This window comes from Stenella coeruleoalba, assembly GCF_951394435.1.
Source record: "Stenella coeruleoalba genome assembly, chromosome: 11".
Taxonomy (NCBI): Eukaryota; Metazoa; Chordata; class Mammalia; order Artiodactyla; family Delphinidae; genus Stenella; species Stenella coeruleoalba.
In genome coordinates this window covers 66,919,066-66,944,406 of record NC_137157.1, presented here as the reverse complement: position 1 = coordinate 66,944,406, position 25,341 = coordinate 66,919,066, and the positions used below count along the sequence as shown (strand labels likewise).

At 39.9% G+C, this 25,341-nt stretch overlaps 1 protein-coding gene across 2 annotated transcripts in view; it reads right to left on the bottom strand.

Annotated features, from left to right (window-relative positions):
* The window catches only part of DBX2 (developing brain homeobox 2), a 40,785-nt gene extending 16,405 nt beyond the window's left edge, over positions 1–24,380 (bottom strand). The window contains exons 1-2 of one of the 2 annotated variants that reach the window (XM_079938011.1): positions 23,869–24,380; positions 8,758–8,853 (exon numbers count right to left, since the gene is read on the bottom strand). In XM_079938011.1, coding sequence (XP_079794137.1) covers positions 8,758–8,853; positions 23,869–24,268 — 496 coding nt within the window. In that variant the 5' untranslated portion in view covers positions 24,269–24,380. The remainder of the gene's footprint in view (positions 1–8,757; positions 8,854–23,868) is intronic. The other variant, XM_079938012.1, reaches the window with a different exon arrangement.
* Positions 24,381–25,341: the final 961 nt, after the last annotated feature.

The window sequence follows — 25,341 nt, the reverse complement described above, 5'->3', positions numbered from 1 at the left end:
ACAAAGTGAATCAGCTATATGCATACGTATATCCCCATATCCCCTCCCTCTTGCATCTCCCTCCCACCCTCCCTATCCCACCCCTCTAGGTGGTCACAAAGCACCGAGCTGATCTCCCTGTGCTATGCGGCTGCTTCCCACTAACTATCTATTTTACATTTGGTAGTGTATGTATGTCAATGTTACTCTCTCACTTCGTCCCAGCTTACTCTTCCCCCTCTGCATGTCCTCAAGTCCATTCTCTATGTCTGGGTCTTTCTTCCTGTCCTGCCCCTAGGTTCATCAGAACATTTTTATTTTCTTTAGATTCCATATATATGTGTTAATATACAGTATTTTTCTCTTTCTGACTTACTCCACTCTGTATGACAGACTCTAGGTCCATCCACCTCACTACAAATAACTCAATTTCGTTTCTTTTTATGGCTGAATAATATTCCACTGTATATATGTGCCACATCTTCATTATCCATTCATCTGTTGATGGACACTTAGGTTGCTTCCATGTCCTGGCTATTGTAAATAGTGATGCAATGAACATTGTGGTACATGACTCTTTCTGAATTACGGTTTTCTCAGGGCATATGCCCAGTAGTGGGATTGCTGTGTTGTATGGTAATTCTATTTTTAGTTTTTTAAGGAACCTCCATACTGTTCTCCATAGTGGCTGTATCAATTTACATTCCCACCAACAGTACAAGAGGGTTCCCTTTTCTCCACACCCTCTCCAGTATTGTTTGTAGGTTTTTTGATGATGGCCATTCTGACAGTGTGAAGTGATACCTCATTGTAGTTTTGCTTTGCATTCCTCTAATGACTTGTGATGTTGAGCAGCTTTTCATGTGTTTGTTGGCAATCTGTATATCTTCTTTGGAGAAGTGTCTATTTAGGTCTTCTGCCCATTTTTGGATTGGGTTGTTTGTTTTTTTGATGTTGAGCTGCTTGTATATTTTGGAGATTAATCCTTTGTCGGTTGCTTCGTTTGCAAGTATTTTCTACCATTCTGAGGGGTGTCTTTTCATGTTGTTTATGATTACCTTTGCTATGCAAAAGCTTTTACGTTTCATTAAATCCCGTTTATTTTTGTTTTTATTTCCATTTCTCTAGCAGGTGGGTCAAAAAGGATCTTGCTGTGATTTATGTCATAGAGTGTTCTGCCTATGATTTCCTCTAAGAGTTTTATCGTGTCTGCCTTACATTTAGGTCTTTAATCCATTTTGAGTTTACTTTTGTGTATGGTGTTAGGAAGTGTTCTAATTTCACTCTTTTACATGTAGGTGTCCAGTTTCCCCTGCACCACTTATTGAAGAGGCGATCTTTTCTCCATTGTATACTTTTGCCTCCTTTATCAAAGATAAAGTGACCATATGTGTGTGGGTTTATCTCTGGGCTATCTACCCTGTTCCATTGATCTATATTTCTGTTTTTGTGCTAGTACCACACTGTCTAGATTACTGTAGCTTTGTAGTATAGTCTGAAGTCCAGGAGCCTGATTCCTCCAGCTCCATTTTTCTTTCTCAAGATTGCTTTGGCTATTCGGGGCCTTTTGTGTTTCCATACAAATTGTATAATTTTTTGTTCTAGTTCTGTGAAAACTGCCTTGGTAGTTTGATAAGGATTGCACTGAATCTGTGGATTGCTTTGGGTAGTATAGTCATTTTCACAATGTTGATTCTTCCAATCCCAGAACATGGTATATCTCTCCATCTGTTTGTATAATCTTTAATTCCTTCCATCAGTGTCTTATAGTTTTCTGCATACAGGTCTTTTCTCTCCCTAGGTAGGTTTATTCCTAGGTATTTTATTCTTTTTGTTGCAATGGTAAATCGGAGTGTTTCCTTAATTTCGCTATCAGATTTTTCATCATTAGTGTACAGGAATGCAAGAGATTTCTCTGCTTTAATTTTGTATCCTGCTACTCTCCCACATTCATTGATTAGCTCTCGTAGTTTTCTGGTAGTATCTTTAGGATTCTCTATGTATAGTATCATGTCATCTACAAACAGTGACAGGTTTACTTCTTCTTTTCTCATTTGGATTCCTTATATTTTTTCTTCTTCTTTGATTGCAGTGGCTAAAACTTCCAAAACTATGTTGAATAATACTGATGAAAGTGGGCAACCTTGTCTTGTTCCTGATCTTAGAGGAAATGGTTTCAGTTTTTCACCATTGAGAACAATGTTGGCTGTGTGTTTGTCATATATGGCCTTTATTATGTTGAGGTAGGTTCCCTCTATGCCTGCTTTCTGGAGGGTTATCATAAATGGGTGTTGAATTTTGTCGAAAGCCTCTTCTGCATCTATTGAGATTATCATATGATTTTTATTGTTCAATTTGTTAATATGGTGTATCACATTGACTGATTTGCATATATTGAAGAATCCTTGCATCTCTGGAATAAACCCCACTTGATCATGGTGTATGATACTTTAATGTGCTGTTGGATTCTGTTCGTTAGCATTTTGTTGAGGAGTTTTGCATCTATGCTCATCAGAGATATTGGCCTATAGTTTTCTTTGTTTGTGACATCTTTGTCTGGTTTTGGTCTCAGGGTGATGGTGGCCTCATAGAATGAGTCTGGGAGTGTTCCTCCCTCTGCTATATTTTGGAAGAGTTTGAGAAGGATAGGTGTTAACTCTTCTCTAAATGTTTGATAGAATTCACCTGTGAATCCATCTGGTCCTGGGCTTTCGTTTTTTGGAAGATTTTTAATCACAGTCTCAATTTCAGTGCTTGTGATTGGTCTGTTTATATTTTCTATTTCTTTCTGGTTCAGTTTCGGAAGGTTGTGCTTTTCTACGAATTTGTCCATTTCTTCCAGGTTGTGCATTTTACTGGCATATAGTAGCTTCTAGTAATCTCTCATGATCATTTGTATTTCTGCAGTGTCAGCTGTTACTTCTTTTTCATTTCTAATTCTGCTGATTTGAGTCTTCTTTTTTTTTCTTGATGAGTCTGGCTAATGGTTTATCAATTTTGTTTATCTTCTCAAAGAACCAGCTTTTAGTTTTATTGATCTTTTGTATTTCTTTTTCATTTATTTCTGATCTGATCTTTAGGATTTCTTTCCTTCTGCTAACTTTGGGTTTTTTTTGTTCTTCTTTCTTTAATGCTTTAGATGTAAGGTTAGTTTGTTCATTTGAAATTTTTCTTGTTTCCTGAAGTAGGATTGTATTGCTATAAACTTCCCTCTTAGAACTGCTTTTGTTGCATCCCATAGGTTTTGGGTCATCGTGTTTTCACTGTCATTTGTTTCTAGGTATTTTTTGATTTCCTGTTTGATTTCTTCAGTGATCACTTCATTATTTAGTAGCATATTGTTTAGCCTCCATGTGTTTGTATTTTTTAGTTTCTTTCCTGTAACTGATATTTAGTCTCATAGTGTTGTGGTTGGAAAAGATACTTGATATGATTTCAATTTTCTTAAATTTACCAAGGCTTGATTTGTGACCCAAGATATGGTCTATCCTGGAGAGTGTTCCATGAGCACTTGAGAAGAAAGTGTATTCTGTTGTTTTTGGATGGAATGTCCTATAAATATCAATTAAATCCATCTTGTTTAATGTGTCATTTAAAGCTTGTTTTTCCTTATTTATTTTCACTTTGGATGATCTGTCCATTGGGGTGTTAAAGTCCCCTGCTATGACTGTGTTACTGCCAATTTCCCCTTTTATGCCTGTTAGAATTAGTCTTATGTATTGAGGTGCTCCTATATTGGGTGCATAAATATTTACAATTGTTGTATCTTCTTGGATTGATCACTTGATCATTATGTAGTGTCCTTCTTTGTCTCTTATAATAGTCTTTATTTTAAAGTCTATTTTGTCTGATATGAGTATTGCTACTCCAGCTTTCTTTTGATTTCCATTTGCATGGAATATCTTTTTCCATCCCCTCACTTTCCATCTGTATATGTCCCTAGGTCTGAAGTGGGTCTCTTCTAGACAGCATATATATGCATCTTGTTTTTGTATCCATTCAGCCAGTCTATGTCTTTTAGTTGGAGCATTTAATCCATTTACATTTAAGGTAATTATCGTATATATGCTCCTATTACCATTTTCTTAATTACTTTGGGTTTGTTTTTGTAGGTCTTTTACTTCTCTCGTGTTTCCTGCCTAGAGAAGTTCCTTTGCATTTGTTGTAAAGCTGGTTTGGTGGTGCTGAATTCTCTTAATTTTTGCTTGTCTGTAGAGGTTTTAATTTCTCCATCAAATCTGAATGAGATCCTTGCTGGGTAGAGTAATCTTGGTTGTAGGTTTTTCCCTTTAAATATGTCCTGCCACTCCCTTCTGGCTTACAGTTTCTGCTGAAAGATCAGCTGTTAACCTTATGGGGATTCCCTTGTATGTTATTTGTTGCTTTTAATATTTTTTCTTTGTATTTAATTTTTGATAGTTTGAATAATATGTGTCTTGGTGTGTTTCTCTTTGGGTTTATCCTGTATGGTACTCTCTGCACTTCCTGGACTTGATTGACTAGTTCCTTTCCCATGTTAGGGAAGTTTTTGACTATATCTCTTCAAATATTTTCTCAGACCCTTTCTTTTTCTCTTCTTCTGGGACCCCTATAATTTGAATGTTCATGCATTTAATGTTGTCCCAGAGGTCTATGAGACGACCCTCAATTCTTTTCATTATTTTTTCTTTATTCTGCTCCCTGACAGTTATTTCCACCATTTTATCTTCCAGCTTATTTATCTGTTCTTCTGCCTCAGTTATTCTGCTATTGATTCCTTCTAAAGTATTTTTAATTTCAGTAATTGTGTTAGTCATAACTGTTTGTTTGCTCTTTAGGTCTTCTAGATCTTTGTTAAATGTTTTTTGTATTTTCTCCATTCTGTTTCTGAGATTTTGGATCATCTTTACTATCATTACTCTGAATTCTTTCTCAGGTAGGTTGCCTATTTCATCTTCATTTATTTGGTCTTGTAGGTTTTTACCTTGCTCCTTCGTCTGTAATGTAATTTTTTGTTGTTTCTTTTTTTTTTTTTTTTTTTGATGGATGGTACTGTATTCCTGTCTTACTGGTTGTTTGGACTGAGACATCCAGCAATGGAGTTTGCAGGCAGTTGGATAGAGCTGGGTTTTGGAGCTTAGATGAGGACCTCCGGGAGTCCTCACTCCAATTAATATTCCCTGGGGTCTGAGGTTCTCTGTTAGTCCAGCAGTTTGGACTCTGAGCTCCCTGCACAGGAGCTCGGGCCCAACCTCTGGTCTGGGAACCAAGATCCCACAAGCTTCGTAGTGCAGTAAAAAAAAAAAAAAAAAAGAAAGAAAGAAAGGAAAGAGCAGTACAATATCAAAGAATAAAAAACAAAATAAAATTAGAATGATAAAAAATACATTAGGAAAAATAAAACTATAATTGGAACAACTGCAACAAAGTAAAATAAAACCACACCAGAAAAAAGAAAAGGAAAAAAAAGGGGGGGAGGGGAAACAAGCCAAAAGGAGAGAACAATAACAAAGTATAAAGAATAAAATAAAATTGGAAAAATAAAAGAATTGAAAAAATAAAAATATAAAAGAATCAACCACAATGAATCAATAAGGTAAAACAATCCCAATCTAAAAGAGGAAAAAAGAAAAAAAAAATTAGCCTTGACTATGGGGGCAGAATTTAGGCAGGGGTGGAACTTAGGCAGGGGCGGGGTTTAGGGTGGGATGGGACCTAGGTGGGTGGGGGGGCTACGTTTGAGCATGGGGTGGGGCCTCTGCTTAGGACCTGCGTGGAATAGGAGAGGGAGCACGTCAAAAGGAGGGACTCTGGAGTGTGTAGTTCCGGAGTTTGGAAGTAGCGCCCTGAGTGAGGGTGTATGGGTGGGGCTTGGGTTCTGCATGGCAGGAGCGAGGGTCCAAGGGCAGAGGATTAGGCCCGGGAGCCCAACAGGCTTTCCGGTGCCTAAGTGGACAGGGAAAGCACTGGCTGCGTTCCTCCACGCCCCCCACCCCCATCTCCCCCAGGTTCTCCCCTGTCACCACTGCTGGACCCGTAACCGTGGGTCAGTCCCACTGGGTTTAGGCACTCCTCCCCTCCCCCAGCCACCCCTCGGGGTGCTGGTCCTGGAGGTCTGGCCTTTACTTTTGCTCCCCCTTCCCTCCCTCCCGCTCCCTCAGGACCTGCATGGCTGGAGGGGGCCTTGGTGGGCAGAGGATCAGGCCCGGGATCTCAGCAGGTTCCTGGGGGCCCAAGTGGGCAGGAGAAACCTGGCCATACTCCCTTTTGATCCTCTGCCCTCCCAATGGTTCCCCAATTTCCCCCTTCGGGTGTGGGATCCCTTCCCCTCACCCAGCCGCCCCTCAGGGGTGCCAGTCCCATCCCGCCTCCACTTTTCCTCCCCCTTCCTTCCTCCAATGACCCATGTCCTACCCGGTCACTGGGGCCTCCTCCCATCCCCTTAGGTTTCCGAGGTTCCCCACCGGTGCCTGGTAGGTGCCCTAGTTGTGCCGAGACGCGAATTCCGCATCCTCCTAGTACGCCATGTTGACTCCACCCTTCTATGCTGTTTTAAAATGCCAACTTAGAAATGGAGACAAACCAAGTGCATTCTCATCCTCAGTCTGAACTGTGCTGATTTTCCCCTTGTACGTTTTATTAAATGAAAAAGATAAACACAGGGCTTTGTAAGCCTCCAGAGATAGACACCACAATTTACAACAGCTACACAAAGGCATAAAGTGGGAAGGGCTGAGAAGCAGATGGAGAAAAATGAGACATGCTTAGGGTGATTTTTTTCAAGCAGTCAGGAAGATGAGGTTATCTAGAAAATGACTTTGGACCTACTTTTATGTGCTCTATTTAGTAAACTGGCCTGGGCATTAGTATGCTTTTATGGCTTAGGAACTCATTAAAACAGTACTATAAAATGAATACACACACACATTCACGCATACATGAATGTCCACCTGTTACATGCAATATTTTGGTACATTGCCCCTTACCTGTCTATATTTCCAGAGAGTTTCTAAAGTAGAAGACCAGTATTATACCAGGGTGAAAACACTGAAACTAGGGATTGGACCTCTTTCAATCACCACCCCTGGAATACCACACTGAAGATTTAATTCCACAGAGATGCCACCATGCTGTGGTATCAGATATTTGGGGTTTAAGTCTCTACTCCAGGCATCCTTTCCTGATACTCTAATATATGGTGATAAATGTCTCCTTAATCTGTACAACAGTTTTCAATTATCCTCACAGGAGACCACCTTGAAGGAGCGAGAAAAAGGTTTAGTCATGGTTTCTATTTTTCTATTTGAATCAATACATTCTAGTTAAATGGACAATTAATAGGTCACTTCCAAAATAGTGTATCAGTCCTGGTTAATAAACAATCCCCACAGTGGACAATGGGCCCTATGTATTCAGCAAGTCCTGTATACACTCAGCTCATCCACTAAATCCTTTTTCAGGTGGACAGGGTTATATGGGAAGATGAGCTAGAATGAGTCTATAAAAGTCAGTTTCATTCACCGCTTTATTTTTCAGCCAAGTGCTTTAAATGGTGTCCAGAAATTCACTTGGAATGTGAGACAGGAGAAAAGACTGACACACAGAGCCTTGCTTTATGACCATACAAAAGGGCAACTGACCCTTGCCCGAGCCTTTTCCCTGTGAAATGGTTCCGAAAGTTCATCTGCACAGTGAAAAATCGTGGTGAGGTCGCGTGTGGATGAGTCAAGTGAAAGTGACGATTGGTCACGGGTCTGTCACCCATTGTGGCCGGGTCCCGGCCATGTAAAGTGCTCTGTGGGAAAGTATCAGCCCCCTAAAGAGATGCTCAGAAGCTTGCAGCTCATTAAATGGCCAGCATTTGCTGCCTCACTTGTCAGGAATCATTCTGTTGAGCAACTGCTCTCCTGAAACATTCATAAAACACATGCAGAGAGGCAACAGGGAATCTGAATTCAACCGTGATACAGCTCTGGACTTCCACCTGACTCTACCCCTATTTCACTTTTCACCTGACAGAGCTGTTAATCTGAATCAATGTTTTCTCTTGGGCAGCTGAGATAAATGCACCCCTCCTCTGGACTTCTTTATCATAAACTCAAATCCTCTGTCTACAGATTCTTAGCTGACCTAGAAATCTCAAGATCAGGTGAATTTTATTTCTTTTTATTTTCAGTTAGACATTTTTTTCTTTGTGCGTGTGAGAGTGTGTGTGTGCTCTTCAAGTTTTTGAAAGTTGTCATTCTCCCTCTACCCTGCACACTATTACAATTGTGTAATGTTTGAAAAGTTCTCTTGAAAACGTTTCCTACAACCCTGGTTGGTTTTCTTAAAGATCTTAAGAGAAGGTATTTATCTCCTTTTACAATCTTGACAATTTTTGATTATTTTCCATGGATACCTAGTGACTTTCTGTGTCACATTTGCAGTTGAATGGAAATTTTACACAATTTCTTAGCTTTCTTTCCTTCCTTTCTTCTTCTTTAAATGAGCATTGCTACATGTTTCAGAAAGAGCCAAATGGGTCCCTCTGAGATCTTTTACATCAAATGGAAAATAAGTTGTTTTCCTTGGTGTGTCAGCCCTGGGTTTCAATGCCATTAGAAGCCACTCACAATCGCTCAGTGTGCTGAGGTTTGATAAATCTCTGGAAACCTCCTGAATAGGATCGCTGTGATTTTTAGTGAGGAATTATCTCCTTGCCATTGCATTACCAATTAGTTTTCCAGAGCACATTAAATCCTGCTGCTTTGGTTTACAGAGTAACTGAGGCATTGCTGATGAAGTATAAAAACTTACTTGGAAAAGCAGTGGGGGAGGCAGGGCGCCGACAGGACCCACCGCAGCACGACGAGTAGAATGGCGGGGCGCTCAGAAAAAAAGGCTTGGAAGGCGCTGCAGAGAAAGCGTTGATCACACGGATTAGCCATATCTCTTAGACAGTATTCAAAATTCCAATTTCCCCGAAGTCATGGAGTAAAGCACTACATCTTCTGAGGCTTTCGTTAAACTTTTACTGGAATTAAAGTCATTTTAAAGCAGGCTTTACCTGTCAACGAGCTTGCTAAATAATTTAATCAAGATTTGGAAGCTGTGGTGTAAACAATCAAATTATCAAAATCAAACTTAGTCATTCGTTTTCTGTGTGGTTATAAGTAGTAGATATCAAATAGTCCTTTATCTAATATAACCTCGAGCAACACTGCCCAGGAGAACTCTCTGTGATGATGGACATGTCCTCTACTTGCACTGTCCAATATGTATCCACTTGTCACATATGCCACTAAGCACTTGAAATGTGGCTAGTATGTCTGTGTAACTGAATTCTTACTTTAAGTTCTTTTTAAATTTAAATAGACTCATGTGTCTAGAGGCTTTCACACTGAACAGCATGGCTCTGGATATAATACTTACCAAGAAACAATCTGGATGTTACACACTTCAGTTTACTCTTTTAAGAGGTGGTATTACTCTACTGCTTATTTTCAGAAGGTTCTTTGAAATATATAGATAGCTAGATTCCAAAGCTGATAACAGTTAATTTACTGAGCAATTCCATAACAAAAAGTGGTCTTTCTGATCACTTTTACATGACTCAAAGTATTTGAGAATAGTAACAACATTTACTCTCAAGAGATATCAACCTGAAAGCATTTGTGTTTATAGTATAGGGAGTTGCCATATAATTCTGCTCTTCTCATTTTATTAAACTATTCTATTCAGAACATTTTCAATTCATATACACGGAATAGTTATTATTACTTTTGTAAATAAAGAAATTTTACACTCTGTTCCTCAGTAGATGAAAAATAGCTATAAAGGATGTCACAGAATATTAATGGCTCTTCTTTATTGAGCACTTACTATATGCCAGGCTTTGGTTTAGTACCTTAGATACAACATGTCCTTTAGTACAGTGGGGTTTAATACAATATAAATATGGGTGATATTTCTTTAGGTGGGCAACTTGCTTTTACCATCACATACCCAGCAGAGTGCATGGCACATTCTAAATAGTCAAAAAATGTTCAATAAATGAATGATCTTAAAACTAAGAAATAGGAAATCAGGAATTAACCTCTTCCCTGCTCCCCTGACACACCCTGAAACGTAGTATCTTCCATAACAGAGGACCCTGAAATCTAGAACATGACTTGAAAATAAATATTTTTACTACTCTCCCTTCATTTTCAATGGAAACTTTTTTCTTTTCTTAATCATATACAGTGAATATTATTTTGCTACAAATACATGTCTTTTTCAAGAACACAGTAATTTCAGACTCATATTTTAACCAAATGATAAGTGTTTATTTTACCAGTATCTTTGAAGGATATTTCAAAATAAGTATATAAGTATATATAAGAATTTTATGGTCTCATGGTCCTTAATGTCTTTGAATTGCAAATTAATCATAATGCAGGGTCTTTTCTATAATATGATGGAAAGTTGTCAATGTCAGTGTTTTTAGTTTTTAAACATCTGGATTTTCAAATAATAAAATGTCTTAATGCTACCTTGAAAATATGGCAACTAAGCATAGTATGAAAAGGAGACCCACTTTGGTGCTCAGTAAGTTCTATGAAACTTTTAAAAAATTTTCATTGTTATCATAAGTTGTTCTAATACTGACTGAAAAACCATCATAGAAATGATAAATCACTTTATCTGAATTTGACATCTTAAATTATAAGAGTACGGCATTATTTAGGCAGAGTTACATTTTCTAATGTTTCTATGAGTTTATGAAGCACTTTGAAATGTGGAAATACATTTCCCTGTATAAAAGTTACCTCATTATGTCTATTCTCAAGTATTTCTGTTAACTAACTTATTTCACCTCCAAACTAAACACTCTGTAGATAATTAAGTTATGGCCATTGTGCTGTTTGGCATTTTTGAAATTGAGGTAAAAGAAAAAGGCTGAGCCATGTTGCATTTACATACATGTGTGTAAGCATTTATCATGACAGTTGGAAATATACACACAAAAGAAATGTTTTTGCTCAATATCTAGTGTAGAAAATAAGCACATTAGTGATACTACTAAAATAACAATGCAGGACATGGACAAATTACAAATTTTACTCTTCTAGCCAAAATGTTTCTCAGTCTAACCCTATGGCCCTAAAATGAAAAAATAAAGAATTTTTTAAAAAATGGATGGTTCATTTGAGACAAGTGTTCAATTAAATTCATTTGTGATGATAAATGAGGTTCTGAGACATAGGATCTTAGTGTTAAATTTAACCAGAAAAGGTTTTAATAGAACAGTTTGTTACAGTGCTCTATATTATCCTATCTAAATATAGTAAAGCTGTAATCAAAATGACATTCTGTCTACAGTAGCAACTCTAGTGGCTAAAGAACTACATGTGACATGACCAGGCTTAAAGTTCCACCGTGTAGCATTTCTTCACCTTTTAAAATCACCTCACTGACACACATATATTTACACAGATTAGTCAATTCCTAATTTCCATACATAATACACCTTGTTGAAGCTGGTTTATGTAGAAATCACTGTGAAATTCCAATTAAGTGCTCCATTTTTTTATGTGCTCCTACTTGGACATAAGTCAAATGCTCATCCAGCTGAGCATGTGACTGCAGGGATGTTGAATGGTGTGAGGAAATAGCCATTTAAAACAATGTAGTGCGTTCAAAACATGTGTAACACTTTTAAGTGTTTGTAAACCACATGGTTTTTAAAGTGGTGAGCAAAAACAGAAACTCAAGTGTGATAAAAACAAAGGGACGAGTTAACAGATGCATTAAAACTTTTGTAAACCACTTAAGAACTACCTTGAAGAAGCTCTGAAAAGGGCAGAAAACAAGGCAATTTCAAGCAGATGATATGCATTTCAAAGCCAATCAGTATCATTTAGATGCAGTCACTTTATCATTTATCATGAGAGAAACAATTCATTTTAGGCGTACTGAACAATATTTATGATCATACTATTTACGGAATACCTCCTATACACAGGCACTGGACTGGCTATGCATTTAACACTTGCTATTTCATTCATTAATATTCAACCTCAAATGGGCAAGCATCTGGAATGTGATGATGACGGGTCTCAGCACATTTTTTAAAAGACCAGGGAAACACAGATATTTTAGCACAGTATGTAGTTATTAGCCATGAGGGATAAGGATGTCATGCACACAGACTGCCAGTTATCCAGTAAGAGATGGAACCCAGAAAATGGACATCTCCACATCTCCCCAGCTTTCCATAAGAGAAAAACGAACGGCTTTCCCTATGGCAAAAATGCACTGTCAGGTTCTATAGCGTGATGTTAGGTTCCCTCAGCACAACACTTCAGGATACTCCAAATTTTGTATCCTGCCAACAAATCTGCCTTCTGGGTTCTGTGGGAATCTCTTACAAACAAATGACTTAAAATTTCCGGAACAAGACTGTCTGAATCCAAATGGCTAAAATCACTTATTCACAGAAAACTTCATGAACTTTTCATTTCTTAATCAGATGTTCTGACTTATTTGAAGACACAGAATCAAACTACCTATTAATTATTTTGAATGTTTAATGAAGATGGGAACTTAGAGGCAACTTAATGGTGAACTGGCCTGGTTTGTTTTCTTTTTAACTTAACTACACGGTTCTCTGACAAAAGCATCCCACAGTCAAGGGTGGTTACAAGCCTAGATACAGAAAAATTATTTTCAAAATTCTGTTGTCTAGAAAGCAAGCAAAACATTTTAAATTGTTTTTTATTATTTTCATTTTTCTTTACCAATGGAGAACAGAGTGTATCTACATGGGGTGAAACCACATTCTTTTTATTGTCATAGCAAACTGTGGTATTGACTGATCTGTGCTGACATTTCAAAGGACGGATCCTAAAGACCACTGATAAAACCTTCAAATAAATTTCAGGAGCTACCGCGATGCTATGCCGACTGGGCAGCATATTTTAGAAGGACGAGGAGAAATGAGAAAACGTTCCAAGGTGTCTTACAAAGGCAAGCAAAAGGTCAAAAAATACCTCTGGGAAAGAATAACAGAGAATTAAATAATTTCAAAAGGATGGTTTTAACGACCTCCTTCAAGTGCTGGGCACATGGCACCGGGAATAAAGAAATCTAAACCCCTGACCTTGAAATACTACACAATTGAACTGACTATAAAGAATAGAGTGGACCCACCCCACCTCCCGCCAAAGACTCTAAAGAATGACAACCATCTGTCTTGAGTAGTAAGACCTAAGAAATAACACTTATGAATAAGGTGTGATTTATTTTATCACACAACCTGGACGGAATTCATTTATGTGATTCACGTGCAAACTTGCCTTCCATCACAAGGCTAAGCAAGTTAAGTCATCCTTTACCTTTCTGCTCATCAGAAAACAAGAGAAGTCTGCATTTATTTTTGCCTTGAGTACTTCAGAGACAGCAAAACAAAGGTCTTAATGTTCTAGTACAGTTCACGAGAAGATAAAGCAAATGCAGAGTCTACTTGTTTGATTCTGTCCTTTTAATTCCACGCAAATAATACTTATTGCATATCTATCAAGGGCCACATTATGCACCGTGTGCTGGGATGACACAGATTAAAAAAGGATGGCTTCCCTCCCTGGAAGAATTTCTACCTTTAAATGTTCCGTACCTTACAGGTCTGAATCTGCTAATCAAATAAATGAAATACAAGTATCTTCATATGCCAAATTCAGTTTTTTGTTTTTTTTTTTTTTTTGGTATGCGGGCCTCTCATTGCTGTGTCCTCTCCCGCTGCGGAGCACAGGGTCCAGATGCGCAGGCTTAGCGGCCATGGCTCACGGGCCCAGCCGCTCCGCAGCATGTGGGATCTTCCCGGACCGGGGCACGAACCCGTGTCCCCTGCATCGGCAGGCGGACTCTCAACCACTGCACCACCAGGGAAGCCCCAAATTCAGTTTTGTCCTATAAAATCTGAGGCATTTTCCAAGGCCATGAGATCTAAAAACCATAGTACTGTGTGTTCCCCTAGCCAATGTTTCTCAACCCTGAATACACCTCAGAATTATCTGGAGTGCTTTTCAAAGATACAGATGCCCAGGCCCCACACCAATTGGGCTAAATCATGCTGGCGAGGAGTGGGCCCCCCAGTATACCATTATTTTTCAAAAGTTGCACTCGTGATTATAATGTATAACCAGGATGAGGCCACTGAAAAGAACACAAAAAAATGCCTGACGTGCAGCAGGCACTCAATAAATGTTAGCTTTTATTCCTACCACTATTATATAATTTGGGATCGATTGTAAGACAGCATATAAAAAGCAGCAGCATGGTCCACATTTCCACTAAAATATACTATCAAGAACAAAGAAAAGAGTTATTATTGTTAGGAAGGCTTTGTCAAATGAGGCTTTAAGCAGGAAAAGCATCTTGATCTGGAAACTTGATTTGGAAAGTATCTGAATGGCAAAAGAAGAGAAAGGCATTCCAGGAAGGAAAGGTGGCATGAACAAAAGGAAAGAAGGCAAGGATGATGGTGACACCCAGGGCAGGTTAAGGAGACCAGCCTGACTGCTGGCCCAAGGCCAAAGATGTGAACATTAAGAATGTAGTTGGGAAGCAGCCGCATGGCACAGGGATATTGGCTCGGTGCTTTGTGACAGCCTGGAGGGGTGAGATAGGGAGGGTGGGAGGGAGGGAGACGCAAGAGGGAAGACATATGGGAACATATGTATATGTATAACCGATTCACTTTGTTATAAACCAGAAACTAACTCACCATTGTAAAGCAATTATACCCCAATAAAGATGTTTAAAAAAAAAAAGAATGTAGTTGGACACCCCAATGTTCACAGCAGCACTATTTACAATAGCCAAGACACAGAAGCAACCGAAATGTCCATCGACAGATGAATGGATAAAGAAGATGTGGTGTATACGTATATGTGTGTGTGTGTATACACACACACACACACACACACACACACACACACACACACACAAATGGAATATTACGCAGCCAAGAATGAAATAATGCCATCTGCAGGCACATGGCTGAACCTAGAGATTATCATACTAAGTGAAATAAGCCAGACAGAGAAAGACAAGTATCATATGATACCACTTATATGTGGAATCTAAAAAAAATAAGATACAAACGAACTTACTTACAAAACAGAAACAGACTCACACACACAGAAAACAAACTTATGGTTACCAAAAGGGATAGCGGTGGGGAAGGATAAATTAGAAGGCTAGGATTAACAGATACACACTACTATATATAAAATAGATAACCAACAAAGACCTATGGTATAGCACAGGGAACTATACTCAGTATTTTGCAATAACCTATAAGGGAAAGGAATCTGAAAAAGAATATATATATATGTATAACTGAGAAAAAAAAGAAGGTGGCTGGAGGAGCTAAATGCAATTGATGGAATGAAGGTCTTGAAGGACAAACTGAATATTTTTATTTGATCTGATAGTCAAATGGGGATAATTAAGGTTTTCCTAAATAGCTTGATGATATGATGAAAGCTACATTAAAAAAAATCACCTGGCAGTAGTGGATGGGCTGTAGTGGAATATACAGGGGCTAAATGGAAGGATTCTACTGTGGTCACATGCTGCGTGGCAAGAGGTAACGACCAGTTGTTTGGACACTCCCACTAGCATCTTCTCTTCTGTCCTCACGACACCAACAAGGGGGTGGGGTCTGGCTTTTCCTCAAGCTGTGGGGTTCTAGTTCATTGCAATTATCAAAAGTAGTGCCTTTCCCTTCAAGGAGTCTTCATTAGACAGCTGCCTCTCCCTTCAAGGAGCCTTCATCAGACAGCTTCCAAAAAATGAGCAAAATTTGAGGAAATCCCTTGCTCTTTTTATTATAAAGTCAGTGTCACAGAAGAGAATACCATGGCAGAACAGTACCTGTAGCTCTCAAACCTCTAAAATCCTCAATAAAGGCTCCTTGAGTTCCCAGCTCTACCACCATATGTGATTAATTCCTGGCACACTTTAAATGGTTGCAAATTATTTGGCACTCCTCCCACTGACAGCCATCTCTATTTCCCCTTCTCTTGTATTTGGGATAGTCTTGCTGCCTTGCTTGACCAAGGGATATGGAAGAAGTGACATTCTGGAACTTCCAAAGCTAGGTTGTAAGAAGACTTACAGCTATTGCCTGGGTTTCCGGGAATGTTGCTCTTAGAACTCTGCCTTTCAGAACCCAGGTGCCATGGTATAAGAAGCTCCAGGCCCTTGGAAAATCCAAGTGTGAATGCCGGAACAGCTCTAGTTGAGCACCCCATCAGCAGCCAGCATCCCTGTCAGCCAAGCGAGTCAACAGACATCCATCTTGGACATCCAGCCCAGCTGAGCCCTCAGATGATGGCAGCCCCAGCTGACCTCTAATTGCAATGAGATTCCAAGTGAGAACCACCCAGCTGCGCCCTGCCGGTCCACAAAACCGTGAGAGAAAATAATAAATTGTTCCTTTAAGCCTCTAAGTTGTGAGATGGTTTCTTCGCAGCAATACCCCTTTTCCAGTATGTATTTTACTCATGGTGGAAGGGTGGAAAGCTGTCTTTCACATCTTTCCCTGTATGTTGTCAATGGGCTCTTGAGGTATGTGGCTGAAAGTCAAATGGTGAGCCTAACATCTGTGGTCATTTTGAAATGAGGCTCAATGCAGTTACATGAATTGCTTAGGATTATATAATCAGTAATTTAAAGACCTTAGATGTGAATCTAGACTTTAAAATTAAAGAATTACTGCTAAAACCAGCTCAGAAAACTATACATTCTTTTAAAATTGACTCGATTTGCCATTTATGCTTTGGAAAAGGTTTTGGCAAACTTTTACTGTAAAGGGCCAGATAGTAAATACATTAGGCTTCGCAGGCCATGTGGTCTCTGTTGCAGCTGTTCAATGTGTAGTGTGAAAGCACCTATAGAAAATACGTAGACAAACAGAAATGACTCTGTTCCCGCTTTGAAGAATCTGTCTTTTGGTTTCAGACCCAATGTAACTCTAGGGTAGGTTCAACACACCTAAACTCAATCCAGTCCTAGGTTAGTCTATTAAAAAAATTCACCAGCAGTCATGGTTTTTATTCTCTTTTAACGTACATAAATCTTCTCAAAGAATAATTCCTCCACATATTTTAATTTTGAAAGTATTAGGGATTTAAATCTTTAAGGATGGCCACTGTTTCTGATGGCCACTTAGAACTAATGAAATCAAGGCTGTTATGGCATGCGTGGTGCCTGAACACGTGAAAGAAAAGGGAAAAACCTAGTTCATCTTTGGAATACCTATAAACAAGAAGGCAATTAAATATTCAGCAATATATAGAAAAAGACCTGATTTTTTTTCCTTTCCTTTTCCCCATGCTTTGTTTGATTCTGAAACAAAAGTCTAAAAACATAGAGGCTTCCTGATCTTTGACTTTAGAGAATTTTAGTGCCTTAAGTTTACTGTTCATATAACTTACAAAGAGTGTGCCCCTGAAATACTCCCAACTAATAGCTGGCTGACAAAATAATAACGTTATTAAAGATAAAATCAGTTATGGTAACTTTATATAAAGTGATGAGTCACTCAGCATTGCCAAGTCAAGTATTGACTGGAGGCTAAAAAGAATGAAAGGGAGAGATTTCATTAAAAGTGGAAACATTACTGAAAGTAAAATAAAATATTTTTGGAATAAAATATACAAGGATCTGGTAAGCATATTATACGTTAAGGCAAAAATCCAATTTCTTACTAAGAAAGTTTAAAATGGAAGCATGATCTAATGAAGTCTTTAAAGAAGGATTCTAACAAGCATTCCTGGATAAAAATCATATTGTTTCTTTCTACAGTTTCCCTTTTTATTCCTGACGGACTCCAGGTGCATTTGAATGAAAACAAAGTGATTAAAAATTGTTTTTAATTTAAAAATTTTTTTAATTTTAAATTTTAAAAAATTGTTTTTAATCTTTAATTTGACTTAAAAATTGTGTACCTTCACTGTGGAAAGAAAAATGACAGTAATTAAGGTAAAAAACTTTATTTAGGGCCTCTGTTAACCCACGATTAAGTGGACAAACACTGTTTTAAGAGCTACAAATCAAGCCTCCCCAAAAGGTATAAAATGGATTCTAAAATTACGGGAGATATCAGCAAGAGAAATAGTGTGGTGGAAAGTAGGTTGAGGAGAAAATAAGGTATTTACCCCCCAACTCTAACATAAAAACACATTTCTTATGCAAAATATTTGATAATCCTATTGATTAATGACTTATAAGACTTCAGAAAAACCTTATAAAGCAAGGTTACATAGAAATATGAAATAAATGGTAACTTATCAGTGACTTTTTTTATGAATCCAACAAAAACCTTACATTATGACTTCAAATTATAGAAGTTAAAAACTAAATCGAAATAAGCAGGATACCAAACAAATAAGATCTGCCTCAGGAATCAGACACATTATAAACCAGTCTCACAACATGATCCAATGGCTGATTTGTTAACTCTTAGAGTTTGAGAATTAAGACATTTATGACTCAAAAAAAAAAAAAAACAAACACACATTCGTTTAAATATTTGAAAGACGATAACATTTTTGCTTCTGTAAAAACTTTCATAGCAATGAAGCTAAAAGTATTTTATGAACACAGCTATTATTTATGTTGCTTCCCTTACTTTCAACTTGATACCATCTCTATCATTGTTCAGCAGCAAAACTAACCGTAAGATGTTTTCTTAGAGCAAAAAGGGACTTTTTCTGGTGGGCACAAGAACAGGATGGAGGAGGCACACTCCAAAAGGAATACAACGGACTCTAATGCACAGCGTTGGGTCCCACAACTGAGCCACATTGATGGCAAACAAAAGTAGCTAAAAATCACCGTTGCCAATTCTTTTAAGTTGCCCACAACATATGACATCCTTTGGCTTCCTGACATGACCCCGAACCCTCTGGAACCTACATTTACTTCTGCATAAATCCGTACGCAATTTTCTGGGCATTCAAACCACTGTGCCTCTTAAAATAATCCTCAAATCCCTAAAGTGAGTAAGAGTTAAGGGAGAAATTCTAAAATGTTCCTACTTGCCTACTGTATTTACTCCTATTTGATTATTAAACCTCAGCAATAAAGCTTCAATACATGTTAACAGATTGAAATTTCTTGCTGTTAAAAGCAAAGTAGAGAAGCATATTTTAGGGATTGGGAGAGGGATAGGTGCTAAAGTGAGAGGCAAATAAAATGCACATAAATTGCTACCCTTTTGTAATTCCAACTCAGACATTATTTTGGAGGGAGTGTGGTTTTCTCAATCTGAACCAGAAGTAAAAGGACTGTCTCTTAATCCTACTGGTTCTCGTCACTGCAAGAACTTCCTGAACCTGAAGTTTATGAACTTGGGGACCCTATAACAATTTGTTCAGAGCTGATTCCTCATGAACTATGTAAAAGTTATTAATATCTTCATATAAACCCAAAGATATGTTGAGCAGATTATTTGTAAAAGTACAGGTGTAGGGCTTCCCTGGTGGCGCAGTGGTTGAGAGTCCGCCTGCCGATGCAGGGGACACGGGTTCGTGCCCCGGTCCGGGAGGATCCCGCATGCCGCGGAGTGGCTGGGCCCGTGAGCCATGGCCGCTGAGCCTGCGCGTCCGGAGCCTGTGCTCCGCAACGGGAGAGGCCACAACAGTGAGAGGCCCGCGTACAGCAAAAAAAAAAAAAAAAAAAAAAAAAGTACAGGTGTAGTAAGAATATTGTTTGGTATTATCTACAAATTCCACCAAAGGATGTTTGGGGCGATAGCCTGAGCAAGGAACTACCAGCATGGGTCCCATCATTATCCTTTTCTGGATCCCCCATTCTCTTTGTCCTGGTTCTGGGTCAGTATCATCAATAGTCAAGATCCTGTGACTTTAATTTGCCAAAACAAACCTAGAGCATAGCGTCAGCAAAAATAAATGACAAACTCCGGCTTCATAAATCAAATCGCAGTCTTCAGCTGGACTGGAATCCCCACCTGGAGCACAGATTCATCTTCTTCTCCCTCTCCAAAGTGCCTAAGATGTAAGAGAAGCTATTTTATGTCACACTTTCAGGGTATCTCAGTGAAAGCGGATAAAACTACCAGTTGGAAAAAAAAACGTAAGTGCAAGTAGTTTAAGACAGAGTCAAGGATTAATAGGTCAAGAGTAACTGGCACTGTGAGGTGGACAAGACACTCAGAGTGCACGTGACACGTTAATTAACAGCCCTACAGGGGTACCAGAAAAAAATACTATGGATGTGGTTCCATTTCTGTACTACATAGTACAACCTACTCGACAAAATTACTTTAAAAAAAGAACAGTTCAATTCAACCTTTCAGAATAAACATTTGCTTTCTAAGCCTTTTATATGCAGCCCTAGGAGTAGATTTAATAATCACTAAATTATATTCAGGAAATTATCTTCATTTCAAACACTTTCTAAAATGTTTAACATAACAAATGTTACTGAAAAGCAAGGCTATTTGTTCCACTTACTTTGAAGGACATTGGTGGCATAACTAAGAGAAATTTTAAATTTTCAGCTTTTTACATTTCAGGACCCTCTTTAATATACAAAAACATCGATATTTAAATCTAGCACGATAGCCACCAAGTAATGACATTAGTGAACTTCTTGGGGAGGACCTCTGATGATTAGGATTTACTTGAAAAACCTGGTTTCATTAATAAACTATAATATCCAAAATTCTTTTTTTTCACATACAACCCCTGGAGGTGAATCTACTCAACTACCTGTTATTACACTAAACGTGCTCCTTTCAAACTTCGAAGACTGCCCTCTGATTTTTTAAGTTTTTAAACTACTCTATATAGACAACTTGACAACATACAGCTATGGAATGTTCCTTTGCTCGCTCTAAATACTTAAAGGCTTGCCAGTTTTCAGGGATGAAGTACTATATTCTCTGTCAAAAGCTATATTCTCCGTCAAAAGCTAAACTTTCATCCATAATCTGTAAACCTGTGTTACTGTCACCACCTTTCAGACAGGGGGAAGGGGAAGGCCAATTTCTTTCCTTATGGGCTCAGATATAAGATCCCAGCCTGATTTATTATTGTGATACATGCAATTGGTTATCCCATAAGCCCTCATTAGTTTTCTCACATTCAATGAAAAACGAATCCAAGGAATATGGAGATTTGGGGCAATTTTCTTCTCTTTCACAAGACCACAGATGTTTAAACTGATACTTCAGACAAAAACAAAATTAGGAAGTGGAATAATCTTTGTAGGAAAAAACTGGCCTATTATGAGAATTAAAGCAGCTAACAATTATGAAAATGCTTGGTAAACCATAAAGTAGGACAGAACATGGACTATAAGCTTCACAGGGGCAGAGACAGTCATCTGTTTTGTTCACTGATTATCCCAATGGCCTGGAACAGTCTGAACACATGGGAGACAGTCAGTAAGCATTTGCTGAATGAATGAACTATATGGTATAATTAATAGTGGGTAACAAAAATAATGAAGCCGAAATGCATGCAGTGGCATAAATCCTCTGGTTAAATGGTGCTGTCTTTCACCAATGCCCTTAAAAAGAACTCCGGGGTTTTCTTATTCAACATCTAGACTGGTGCACTCAACAAATTAAGTTGAGAAAAAAATGAGTAGTCAAATACACCAAAATCATTAAAAATCACATTTTGTGATCCACTCCTAAGTTAGTGTCTAAAGGATTAGAACTGGTTGTTCACTGATGTTTCAGAAAGAAGTATTTTATCGTTCTGAATACAGTAGCTTTTCTAAATCTCCTTTCTACTCTTTACAGAACGTCAATCACTATTTCATCCTCATCTAATTTTCAGGTGATAGCTAACATTGTCAGCACTCATTATAACTTCATAATTCTACACAGTACAAAAGAATTTCCACATTTGGTAGGGCAAGAATCTGTCATTTAAATAAAACTGGAGCACGGTTCAGAAAGCTATATTCTCTGTCAAAATTTTTTTAAAATGTCTTCAAGCAGCATATTTATGGGCACAATTTTATGGGATTCTAATCTTAAGATATTTTTTGAGTTTCAAAAATTAAATGCACTCTTCACAAGAATGAGTTTTTTGAAATAAAAAGTTATTTGTTCAAATAAAAATTAACCTAGGAAAACATCAAATTTTCAATAAGGACTGAAAAAAAAATAGGAAAAATATAGGCTTAAGCTATATGAAAATACTTCAAAGTGAAATTTAAGTTCTTATACTCTCAATTATTCCAAAAAGCATTTTTGCATTTTGATACTTTAATAAGTGTACAAGAATGAGTATGTTCTTGAAAATAAAAATAACGTAGTTAGGAAACCCTTTACCCAATAATTGTAACATCTTGAATGAAAATGAATAGGTATACAAAATTATTTTTCAGTTATTGAAATGTCTGCATTTGATTCGCATTTGGTTTACTTAAATTTAACCTGTAAAATCTACAAAGGTTAAAATTAACTTTTTTGAGGAGCCAGTCATGATCAAGAGCAACTTAAGAATTCTTGAAAAACAGCTTCTATGAACACAATGGCAAACCACCAAAAGTTATACAAATCACCAAATCTTCTTGAAAATGTTATTTTTATGAGTCATTATTTACCAGCTCTTGTCTACACGAACCTGCTTTACACGTTTCTAATTTTCCTAATACTTCAAAAAGAACAGAGTGGCTCAAATTTCCAAGGCACATAAACTGTGTCTTAACTGTACTTGTTCCTCTCCCAGGGTGCGAAAAGGCTGCCTAGAATTTAGGTTTTACACTATGTGAATGAGACCGGTGCTAATATAATTATATTTGTCCCATTCTGTTAGTAACCATTTCAAACTGAAAGACCAGGACAGGTTCTAAACATGTTCAATTCTATAAAGCCATTAGCAATAAATTTGATTCGGCAGTTTGGTGGGACAATGAAATCTGCTGAAAAAGCGTCTATTAGTCATTCTGGACAAACCCACCGGGATTTAAAGAATGAGTTAAGATCGTCAAAGGACGCAAGCCAAAAAAAAAAAAAAAAAAAAAAAATTAATCCACTGGATCTCAGTTTTTGAGTCTCTAAGAGGCTTTCCCTTTCTCGCTGCCAATTTCGGCAGCCCCTCCCGTAAGCTTTAGCTAATATATTGACTAAACTGTCCGCATCCTCTTCCCAGTCACGACACTTAGGTTTTATTCGGGAATTAAAACAAGCAAACCAAAACTGCCCTTCTTTTGGTAAATTCTCATTTTTTGGCGAACTTCCTACTCCAGGTGCCAATTAGGCTGTTCCAGCTCAGCACTAAGAAAAAGCCAGCCTCGATTTTCTTGAGTCTCAGCGATCCAAAATGTAAGAGTGAAGAAAGCCAAAACTTTGCGCAACTCTTTTTCCAAAGATCTCTGCGCGCGTTCTGCAACCGCCTCGACCGTCGCAACGGTTTGAAGAGGCAAAAGCCCCCAAAGCGCGCCGAGCGAGGCTCTCCAAGCCAAGAACTTTCCAGGGAAAGGGTGTCGCGCGGCCTCTGGGACAGGAGCGGGCGGGTGGAGACGCTGAACTTGGGAAACCCCGTGAAACTGGTCCTGCGAACCCAGAGATCTCAGGACCGGGGCTGCCCTTTCGGCTAATGCCAGGAGGTGCCTCCAGAGTTTCTTCGAAAAGGCCTTAAATTCAAGGCAGCCCTACCACTTGTAGAAAGAGGGGACGGAGAGGAAGCTGGTGGTACGCGAAGGGGAGGAAAAATCAGAGTTAGTGGTGGTGCCCTCCTCACCCCCGAGGCGGCATCTCCACTGAATCTCTAGATGCTCTCGAAAGGTCTAGGCCCGGGCGGATTCCTGCGCACTAGGGCCGGCGCGCCCAGGTCTCGGGATCCTTAGGCCAAGAAGCGCCGCGCGCAGCTGGGGAGGGGAAAGCGGACTCACCTGGGGTTGACGGCTGGAAGGCACAGTCTCGGTCCGCCGGAGCCCGGCTCGGCAGCCTGGCGCCGTCCGCCGAGGGGCTGAGCACTTGAAACGCCCACCGCGTGCCGTAGAGCGCCCCGCTGGGGCTGACTGGTTCTGCCGCGGGGCACAGCTTGAGCGGAACCGGGCTGGCGGGCAGGGGCCGGACCTGAGCGCCCGCGGCGAGAGCTGCTGCCGGGCCGTGGGGCGGGGGCGGTGGTAGCCTGTGCGGCGGGGCGCCCCCAGCCCGCAGCAAGTTCTCGATCAGGAAACTCTTGCCCAGGTTGCCGAAGCCCGGCGCGGCGGGGAAGTTCAGCAGCGCGGAGGAAGCCACCACGTCCCAGTAGGCGCCGGCATGGGCCGCCACGGCGCTCGGGAGCATGGTGCGGCGCCCCGGACCGCTGCGCGCCCGCTTCCGGACCCGCGCCCCGCGCGCCGCCTCCCGCAACGCTGGAGCGCGCTCAGCCGGGAAAGGAGGCGAGAGCACCGCGGACGCTGGCGGGTAGGGAGAGATATTATTTTCTGGGCTGGGCGGTTTTTTAAAGGAGGGGAGGAGTGAGTGTGGGAGGGGGGAGCTGTGCGTTTCCCCTGCCCGCGGCGTTGGCTCTGGGGGCGCCGGGGGAGTCCCTCCCGCCCTCTATGCAGATTCAGACTTTTTTTTTTTCTAGAAGGCTGGAAGGTGTGTCCAGCCCATCCATTCATGTCACCCGGCCCACAAAGTGACAGACGCGGCCAACAATAAGGGCAACCCCGAGAGTCCGAGCTTTGGCAAGGGGAGGGGACGCGTAGCCGGAGGAGGCGGGAGTGGAGGCGACGGGAACCGGGCGCTCGCCCCCTCCCAGCAGCCAGGCCCCGGCCCTCTCTAGGGAGCCAGCGCTGCCCCGGGGGCGCCAGGGCGCGTGGACGCCCTCGCGGTGCGCCCTGAGCGCGGGCGGCGCTCTCACCTGGAGAGCGCTCGGCGGACCACCTGTTGGGCGACCCCTGGCTGTCCCGTGTTGGTGTCACTTCAGGGCATCCAGGGGAGGAGAATGGGAGTCACCAGTGTCTCGAAGGGCTGTAGTCATCAGAGAAAGCCACACGTGTTACTGAGACTTGTGGTGGTACAGATGAAAAGGTACCTTTTCAAGAATGGGTTTCTTCGCGTATTAAATGTGGCCCCTGTTTGTTTTTAAGAGGAAAAGAAATGTTTTTCTTGAAGACATTTTAAGAAATTTCTCAGGTTCCAGCAATTCATTTCCAGTGACTTTTTAGTAAGATTTGACTTAGGAAGCACTCAAGAAGAGGTGATCTAATAAATTTTGATCTAGAAAAGGGGATCTTGGTTGGAGTTGGTTAAATGGCAAACAACAGATGCTTGAGTCCAAAACCCGGGAAGAAAGCCACCACCAAACCAGAGGTGGCTGGGACCTCCTCAGAGACCCGGGTGTGAACACTGAACTCCTTAGAATTATAGTT